Raw genomic sequence first — 10,331 nt, 5'->3', positions numbered from 1 at the left:
GCAGCCCAGTAGGGGCAAAGGGTTCCAAGGGCAAGCATCAACGTCAGAGAAGTCCCCTTGCTCTCGCTGTTAGAGTCCCACAGGAAGACCAAGATGTACAGCTGTAACATGTGTGCACAGGGCCCAGGTCTATTCCACGCATGCTCTCTGGTTGGCACTTCAGTCTCTGTGAGCCCCTATGGGCCCAGGTTAGTTGATTCTGCATATTTTCTTGTGGTGTCCTTAACCCCTCTGGCTCCTACAATCCTTCCTCCTCCCTTTTCTGCAGGATTCCCCAAGCTCAGCCTAAAGTTTGGCTGTAGGTCTTTGTGTCTGTTTCCATCCTATTCCTGGGAGAAACCTCCCTGACAGCAGCTGAGCTGTGCTCTTGTCTACAGCAGACATCACAGTGCGGGGCGGGGGGGGGGGAGCTTCCTCCCATGGGATGAGTCCCAAGCTGGACCAGTCATTAGTTGTCCCGTCCCTTGGTTTCTCTTCCATCTTTACCCCCTTCACATCCTGTAGGCAGAGCAAATTGTAGGTCAAAGGTTTTATGGCTGGGATGGTGTCCCGATCCTTCCATTGGAAGACTTGCTTGGTTACAGACAACCCGTTCAGGTTCCATGTTCCCCTTTGCTAAGAGTTTTAGCTAGGGTCACTCTCATAGATTTCTAAGATTCCCATTGTCCAAGGTTTCCGGCTCATTTTATCGATGCACCCCCTCCAATTCCAGCTGTCTCTCCAAGCACGCTCTTCCTCCTTCCCATCAATCACCCCCCCTTTCCCATTCCTCCCCTCCCCCACATAGATACCCTCCATTAACCCACAATGTCCACTTTATTTTCTCTTCTTATCGAGATTCACGCATGTCCCCTTAAGCCCTCCTTGTTACTCATCTTCTTTAGGTCTGTGGAGTGTAGCGTGGTTATCCTTTATTTACGGCTAATGTCCACTTATATACTATGTTTGTCTTTCTTGGTCTGGGTTACTTTACTCAGGATGATCTATCTACCCATTCATCCATCCACCCACCGTCCATCTATCCTCCCTCCTCTCTCTCTCTCTCTCTCTCTCTCTCTATCTATCTATCTATCTATCTATATCTCTCTCCCCCCTCCCCCCTCTCCTTCCTTCCTTTCTTCACTTTACATCCAATTGCTGACCCTCCTCCTGGTCCCCCCCCCACAGTACCTCTTCCCATCCCTACTCCCCTTCTCCTCTGAGAGAATGGAACCAGAACCCTCCCCCCAGGTATGCCCTAATCCTGGCACATCAAATGTCTTCAGGGCTAGGCGCTTCTTCTCCCACTGAGGCCAGAGAAGACCTCTGAACTAGGGGAAAGGATTCCACCGACAGGAAAGAGCTTTAGGGATAGCCCCAACTCCAGTTTGTGACCCACGGGAGACCCAGCAGCACATCTGCTACATATGTGCTGGGGGCCTCGGTCCAGCCCTTGTATGTTCTTCGGTTGGTGGTTGAGTCTCTGAGAAGCTGCAAGGTTCCAGGTTAGTTGACTCTGCTGATTGCACCAGGTGGGAAGCAGGCATACAGATTTACTGTTTAGGAATGCATCCCTTTTAGGCCATAAAACCATTAACTAGAGGCCGTAAAAGTAACAAATGTTTTATTGTAGGTGCAAGGACAGAAGATAAAATGTTGACTGGGCTTATCTATAGAAAACTTCAGTGTTAACTTAGACATAAGAATTATATAGTTGTAGATTCTCTATGAACCTGTGGAACAGCGGCGGGTGATGAGTGTCGGACTAGATAACTAGTCCTAATGGGAGCACATGTACACGTCTCTGTTGCAAACGTCTTCTTCAATACATGACTAAAATTTATGTTTAAACTCGTGGCGAAATGTTGGTGACTGGAATGCTATGTGCATCGTGAGCAGATGAGGAGAGATGAAGGAGAGATGAGCGTTAAGTAGACGTGGGGGGAAAATAGAGTGGGAGCAATGGGGAAGCAGCAGAGCTCAGCAGAATGCAACAGGAGCGGAGGAGAGAAGAGATGAGAAGGAGAGAAGGAGATGCAGGGAGAGCAGAAACAAGCCAGCAGGGTCTTCTTACAACGAGACGCTTTGTTTAACTTACTTAGCAGTAAAAGGGTAGAAGGGCTTTTTTTTTCTTTCTCTGAACTTAATTTTCATCCAGAATGAGTCATTTCTTTTTGCTCTAACTCAATAAAACCTGCTCATGGGGACTTTTGCTCTTTGCATATATATGAAATGCATGTCTTCATATGTAAGTATGAGTGTGTAAATATGTAAGGTGATGAGACAGATTGCTGGGCCCAACACATAAGTAGGAGATAATGAGTATGTGTGTGAATGTGGGTATGAATGTATGTGCAATTGTGCATATTTGCTTGGGTAAAAGATTTTCCTGTTGCTAGTGTGACTCTCTTCTTCTGGTTCAATAAAGGTTTTATTATTTCAAGTCTCACTCTTACCTGGCCAATGACAGGTGAAGCTTCTGGGCAAGAGAGAAAGGTGCCCTAATAATTCTTTACTTAATCTCCCGCTGTTTAACAATAGAGTGTTAATTCACCAGAGACTTGTAGTTTTTGGTGTCAGAATAACTTATAGTTATGACAGAGAATTATAAAGTGAGAGTTAACTTTTTAAAATATTTTATTGGATATTTTATGCATTTACATTTTGTATGTTATCCTCTTTCCCCCCTCTTCCATCCTTCTCCCCCTCCTCCTGCTCCTATGAAGATGCTCTCACTCACACCCACCCACTCCCACCTCATCACCCTGACATTCCCCTACACTGGGGAAATGAGCCTTCAAAGGACCAAGGGCTTCTCCTCCTATTGATGCCAGACAATGCCATCTTTTTTTTTAACATATGTTGCTAAAGTCATAAGTCCTTCCATGTGTACTCATTGGTTGGTGTTTTAGTCCTTGAGAGCTCTGAGGGGGCTTTGGTTGGTTAATATTGTTTTTCTTCCTATGGGGTTAAAAATCCCTTCATCTCCTTCAGTCCTTTCTCTAGCTGCTTCATTGGGGTCCCCATGCTCAGACTGATGGTTAGCAGCAAGCATCCTTATCTGTATCAGTATGGCTCTGGCAGAGCCTCTCAGGAGACATCCATATCAGGCCCCTGTCAGCAAGCACTTCTTGGCATCAGCAATAATGACTGGGTGTGGTGGCTGCATATGGGATGGATCCCCAGGTGGGACAGTCTCTGAATGACCTTTTCTTCACTCCCTGCTCCACTCTTTGTCTCTCTATTTCCTCCCATATGCACTCACTGATAAGTGAATATTAGCCCAAAAGCTTAGAATACCCAAGAAACAATTCACAGGCCATATGAAACTCAAGAAGAAGAAGGAAGACCAAAGTGTGGATGCTTCGGTCCTTCTTAGAATGGAGAGTTAAGTTTTCTAGCAGTAAATCAAGCACAGAGAATTATAAAGTAAATAACAGAGAAATAGAGTTAAGTTTCCTTAGCACTAAGTGAAGCACAGAATCGTAATAAAAGAGTTGAGCTTTTAGCACAGAGTAAGAAGAGTTAAGTCCCCAGTACTTAATGAACCACAGAACAGGGACCCCAGAGCCAGCCAGTCTCACATGAATAGCAAGCTTCAGGTTCAAGGGGAGAGCCTGGCTTTAGTTAGGGTTCTATTGCTGTGTAGGATACAATGTGACAGCAGCAACTCTTATAAAGGAAAACATTTAATCAGAGATGGTTTGTAGGATCAGAGGTTTAATCCATAATTGTCATGGTGGGAAGTATGTAGACAGACATGGTGCTAGGCAGGTGGGTAGCTCAGAGTTCTTTATCTGGATTGACAGGCATCAGGAAACAGTGACTCTGGGCCTGGCTTGAAAATCTGAAACCCCAAAGCTCACCTCCAGTGGAACACTTCTTCCAACTAGGCCACACCCATTTTAACAAAGCCACGCCTCCCAATTGTGCTCAATGGGGGCCAGTTTTATTTAAACCATCATACCCCACGTCAAAACAATGATGATGGTGGTGATGATGAAGAGAACAATAGAAGAAGGTGCTGAATTTTGACCTCTGGCCTTCATACATGTACTCATGGACAAGAGCATTGGCACACGCATGTGTACACTCATCTACATGCAAGACGTGGAGAGGGAGAAGGAGAAAGAGAGGTAAGGTACGAACCATTATACTGAGTATGAAAACCAAAAATAGAGGGAACCATCTCTGATGATGTAAATGAAGAAGACTCGGCCCCAGGTCTCTTATTGCGAAGTCTGTCGACAACAGAGTGTGAGACTCACACACAGAAGAGTAACCCACTGTCTGTTGGGACCAGAGGGGGCTAGAAATGATCTCTGGGGAGCCATTGAGGACACAGGCGCTTCACCCGATAGCAAAGCTTGGTGACCTTAGATCTCTGCGTACTCCTGAGGCTTCACCCCCATGGTTCAGATGCTGCTCTGTTCGTAAGGTGAGCCCTTCTGCAGGGGTCGTGGATTCTCAGGGTTGCTGTGTGCCTTGGAGTCCTGCTGATGAGCCTGTGTGGAGAGGAAAGACAGGGGTCGTGACAGGGCACAGGGAGGAGGCTCAGGGAGACAGAAAAGATGCGTGCACAGCATTATAATAAGGCGCCTGGTCCACAAATGATTCTGAAGCCATCAGTAAGTCTTCACGGGTGAAGACGGGGTCCTTCGCAAGCTCACCCATCTCCTGCTCTCCGCTTCACCCCAGATGCGCCTCAATCACCATGGGCACCAAGCACTGGGTCCACAGAAGGGCAGCATCGTAGAGATGAGACGCCGGCTCAGATGATCAAGAGATTGGGAAAACAAAAATATAACTGATACCATGACTGCCGTGTAGGTGAACCAGAGAGAGACTAAAGAACAGCAGTTTCCCTGAGGCCCACTTTCTACATGTGGGTCTCCATGTGGTGGAGGCGCTGTGGTAGTGCTGTTAGGACGGGGCATGAGGTGCCAGCCACCTGGACATCCTGGAGCCACATCAGATGCTGTTGGAGATGGGCCATGATTATAAAATGTGGTCGCTTTTTGCCTCCATCTTGCTGCAACATTTCTGACTCTGAAGGTGTTTACCAGGAGAGTGAAATAAAGCACACTCCATAGAAAGTGGGTGGGGAAGAAGACGAACAAGGGTCAGTGTGGAGAAATGAGTAAAGGTGGATTGAAGCCCCCGGGGAAGAGAGGCTAGGTGGTGTCTCATGGAGCGAGGAGCGGAAAGACCAAAAGAAATGCACACTGCTTTGCAGAGATGATACCAGGAGGAAGGTGAGCTCCGGGTGGCTCTGGATGGCTGAGCCGGGACACAATACAGCTCTCCTATGGAAGACATGAAGGAGGCATGGAATACATGGGCCCCGTGTGACTAACCTTGATGGGATTTTCATAGTCCATGCGCACCGACAGCTTCGTTGTCTTCCTTCTTCGGGACATCACACTGAGGAAACCAAGGACTGAAGTGTGGGCACTTGAGGGGTTGTGTAAAACAGTGCCCTTCACTGCGCCCTGGCCAGAAATGACACAGACATGACCAGCCACCACCGCCTCTTGGATGAAATGAGACGGTCACTGTGTGCAGCAGAGCTGAGCGTAGACATCTAGCCATTGTCCCCTGCTCACACACCCTCCCCTCATTTGCTCTGTGCAGATCCTGTCACATCTCCCATTCCCGCTGTCCCCTTTGAGACTCCAGGGGCAGTACTCACATGAGAAATGCGAGACAGAACCCGAGAATAAAGACCTTGACCGCTGCCTCTCCCAGAGCCACCAGGACCACCTCTCTCGTCTGGCTTGATTTCCCTGTAGAAACACGTGCACTGGGCTGGGCTCACCCGAAAACCACAGCCCGAGCCCTTCCGCTCTCAGTTGGACTTGGATATTTGGTGTCTCCGCTGACAGCAACGAGGATTTGAAAACAAAACCCACTGAATAAGGAAACTTCCTTGATGACATATGGGTGATAAGCCAGCTTCCCAGCAGACAGAATAGTCTGGTCTCTCACAGCCCACCTCACAAGGAGTTAGTACTGTACAGATTATACAGTACTGTATAGACTATATACAGATGGAGTTAATACTGTATAGCTTATATACTGACGGAGTTAGTACTGTATAGATTATATACTGACGGGGTTAGTACTGTATAAATTATATACTGATGGAGTTAGTACTGTACAGATTATACAGTACTGTATAGACTATATACAGATGGAGTTAATACTGTATAGCTTATATACTGACGGAGTTAGTACTGTATAGATTATATACTGACGGGGTTAGTACTGTATAAATTATATACTGATGGAGTTAGTACTGTACAGATTATACAGTACTGTATAGACTATATACAGATGGAGTTAATACTGTATAGATTATATACTGATAGAGTTAATACTGTATAGCTTATATACTGACGGAGTTAGTACTGTATAGATTATATACTGATGGGGTTAGTACTGTATAAATTATATACTGATGGAGTTAGTACTGTACAGATTATACAGTACTGTATAGACTATATACAGATGGAGTTAATACTGTATAGATTATATACTGATAGAGTTAATACTGTATAGCTTATATACTGACGGAGTTACTACTGTATAGATTATATACTGACGGGGTTAGTACTGTATAAATTATATACTGATGGAGTTAATACTGTATAGATTATATACTGACGGAGTTAGTACTGTATAGATTATATACTGATGGAGTTAATACTGTATAGATTATATACTGATAGAGTTAATACTGTATAGATTATATACTGATGGAGTTAATACTGTATAGATTATATACTGATAGAGTTAATACTGTATAGATTATATACTGATGGAGTTGCTACTGTATAGATTATATACTGATGGAGTTGATACTGTAAAGATTATAGTACATTACTAGTCAGATCATCATAGAAAAAACAGGACTTGTGTGTATCCAGACCCACAAATAGCCAGGCCACCAAGACACCAACTACCAGGAACCCCTGCTTTATACTCAGAGCTCCCTGATCCGACACTCACAAGTGACATTGAGCTGGATGGTCTTTTCTACTGTGACACCTGCTCCAGAGAAGGTCACCCGACAGGTGAGTTTGGTACCATGATCCTGGGGCTGAGGTGTGAGGGTCAGCACTGAGGAGTTTGTGGTTCTGGAGCTCAAGGAGGTAAAGGCAGCTGACTTCCAGGAGAAGGTGGGGGGTGTCCCCTGCTCACAGGCCCAGGGCACAGAGCACAGCAGATTGCTAGGATGGTCAACCTCCAGGGTCCCCGGAATTATGATGTCAGGAGTCCGTGATAGAGCTAAGAGAGGAACGGAGGGAGAATGGAAGATGAGAAGGGAGGGAGGAAGGGAGGGAGAGAAGGACGGAAGGAAAGACATAAGCTGTGGTAGAGACACTCAAAAGCTCCCTGGATAGCGACTTGCCTCAGGATAACCATCTTCCCTCACACAGTCCAGCAACTGTTTCATAGGCTCTACTGAGAATGAGGTACAAGTCTTACACGCACACACACACACACACACACACACACACACACACACACACACAGTGCTTTGTGGCCTCTTAAGACATCGGGTGACTTCATTGCTTACGGGTCACATGCAGTGACAGCTGGCTTTCTTTGTAAGAATATCTCACAAAAGGTTTCCTAACCACTCTGAAGAAGTACACTCCTGTGTCTTTTCTCTGTGCGTCTCTGATGAGCATGGAGCAGTCATGTTTCTGTGGGTCACCAAGGAGTTGGAATCGGTCCTGTGTTGCCTTCTGCACTGGTTGATTAGGATCATTTGTGGCCACCGGAGAGTCTTCCTGGAGACTGGTCCCTTTCTGGAGCCAGAAGCCAAAGACAGGTCCCAAATCGGGCCCGATGGAGGGATAGAAAACACTGCAGGGTACATAGACACACAAGCCCTCCTCGACTGTCACCGACTTGGGTGCCACCAGCTGGAATTTCAAATCCTCAGCCAGGGAGTCTGCAAAGAAATGAAAGAAATGAGAGGTACCTTGGTCCTGTCTTACCAACGTCCCAGCCCCCGGCCCCCACTCACCTGCACACAGCAAGAGCAGCAGCGGTGGCCACAGCATAGCCCAGCAAATGATCCCAGGTTCCTACAAGTAAAAGGGGAAGAAGGGTTGGGTGGTTAAAACTTCCTGTCATGGGTGAGAGTTGCAGACTTTGGTGTCACAGGACACCAAAAAAAAAAAATCTTACTGGAACCCCAGTAATGCAATCGGGCAGAGAGCAACTGACCACAGAGAAGGAACTTCCCACCCATATGTTTGTTAGAGCTGCGACAGAACTCAAAGACTAAGCACTTCCATTTTCTACATGCTGGCTACACTCATCGAGAAGAGCCCATCCCCCTGCTCCTGTCTCCTCTCCGTGGCTTCTTCCCATTCCCCCGTCACCAGCAGAACGTTAGATGCTGTCTGAAAACCCGCAGCTCCCAAATGCTCTCCAAAGTCAGTCTGGCAGAAGCAGGGTTTAAGGGGAAACCCTTGAACAGAGGAACCTCGAGGAATAAGAAATAAGGAACGAGACACTTCAGGGCACATGGACACGTAGGCCCTCCTCAACTGTTACCAGCTTGGGCACCACCAGATGGCATCTTGACTCCTGACACTGCAAAGAAATAATGAATGTCCCCTAGGGTGAAGTATGCAGAGATGAATGAATGAATGAATGAATGAATGAATGAATGAATGTGGCAGAAGCACATCATGAGACGCTCCTCTTGGCTGGAAAGCTGAAAGTCTGAGAATTTCTAGGTGGGACAAGGAGAGACCCCGGCTGCCCCAGGGAGTGATGACGTAACTGATGGGAACCTTGACTATTCCCTGTGTATCAAGCAAGTGCGTTTTCAGGAACAAGTGGGTAGAACAGGAGGACCAGACTCCAATGGCTTTGTAAAATGTGCCCCTACCCTTGGTTGCCCTTCCTAAGGCACTTACTTCCTTTCCTTGGTTGTCCCTGGTGTGGGCCACACAGAGCAGGTTATACAGAGCAGCAAGTGGAAAAGCACCAGAAGACATTGGAGAGAGTCTCTAGATTTTCAGAGACAGATATATTCTCTGTGTCTCTTCTGGGACTCATGGTTAAGCAGGTAGATTATAGTCCCTGTCTTAAGGTTTCTGCTTCTGCGATAAAACACCATAAGGGGGCGTTGTTTGACTAAGAATGTTCCCCTTCCATGTCATCCCATATATTTACATTCTTGGCCATTGGGAGGTGAAACTTGACCTGCTCTAAGCACAAACAGTACTTAAAAAATTGTTCCCAGGCTGGAGAGATGACTCAGTGGTCAAGAGCATGACTGCTCTTCCAGAGGTCCTGAGTTCAATTCCCAGCAACCACATGGTGTCTCACAACCATCTGTAATGGGATCTGATGCCCTCTTCTGGTGTGTCTGAAGACAGCTACAGTGAACTCTTATATATTAAATAAATAATATTTTTTTTAAAAATTACTACCTGGAGGGAAAACAGGTTGGTACAGACACAAAGGGGAAAGGCTGCTGGTCTCTCGTGAATCTCTTTGCCAAGTATCAGAGAGCATAGGGGAGGAGGTCTGACTGGCCGTTCCCTGCGAACCTTCTATATTCGAATCAGAAAACCAAGGTGTGGTGCAGAAGAATCCCCAGCAACAGCTCTAGGAACGGAGATGCTCCATCTGGGTCAGGTTCTGGGAGACAGATTGAGGGGTTATCAGTAGTTTCCCCAGAGGCCTCACAAGAACAAGGTTTACATACTGCTGGCGTGGGCTGGCTTCCCTACTTTATATATCCCTTCTTGGGGAAAGAGCAAGGCCACTGTGTGTACAGTCAGGTGTGTGCAGTCTTGGAGCATCCTTGGATGAATTGGATCCTGTCCACGTTCATGTGCTGAAGTCTCAGCCTCCAATCTGTCAGAATGTGACTGTATCTGGAACAGGGCATTAGAAAAGATGTTAATTCAGTTAAATGAGGTCATTGGCATGGCTCTAATATAAAACGCCAGTGTCCTTATTAAAAGAGTCACATGCCCGATGAACCATGTGAGGACACAGGACAGGAAATGGAAGGAAACTGCCCTGAGCACACCGTGATCTGGGGTTTTCAACTGAGAAACCAAACCTGTGATCTAATCTATGCCTGTGTGGTCATCTGTTGCTGCAGCCCGAGGAGACTGGCACCAGGCATCACTCAGAGGGTGCCATGTGCTCCCACAGGGAAGCTGCCCCCACAGTCTGCCCTAGACCACGCAAGGCAAAACCCACAGAGTCAAGGATGTCTATGAGATGGTTGTGTGCAGATGGAAGGAGAGTGAGAAGGGAAAGGTTGGGTCAACAGAGAAGCATCTGCCACCCTGTGCACAGGGCCTAGG

At 46.8% G+C, this 10,331-nt stretch overlaps 1 protein-coding gene across 1 annotated transcript; it reads right to left on the bottom strand.

Annotated features, from left to right (window-relative positions):
* Positions 1-3,975: 3,975 nt before the first annotated feature.
* Positions 3,976-8,054, bottom strand: LOC308413854 (myeloid cell surface antigen CD33-like; the record flags this gene model as incomplete). The annotated part of the gene is given in 8 exon segments (XM_080908971.1): positions 3,976-4,381; positions 4,385-4,491; positions 4,931-5,001; positions 5,317-5,403; positions 5,672-5,765; positions 6,991-7,269; positions 7,562-7,942; positions 8,018-8,054. Coding segments are annotated over 8 exon segments (1,149 nt in total). The 3' UTR covers positions 3,976-4,288.
* Between the last annotated feature and the right edge of the window lie 2,277 nt (positions 8,055-10,331).

Source organism: Micromys minutus (assembly GCF_963924665.1).
Source record: "Micromys minutus genome assembly, chromosome: 32".
NCBI classification, from domain to species: Eukaryota; Metazoa; Chordata; class Mammalia; order Rodentia; family Muridae; genus Micromys; species Micromys minutus.
The sequence above is the reverse complement of the archived record's forward strand: the minus strand, read 5'-3'. Positions and strand labels throughout refer to the sequence as shown.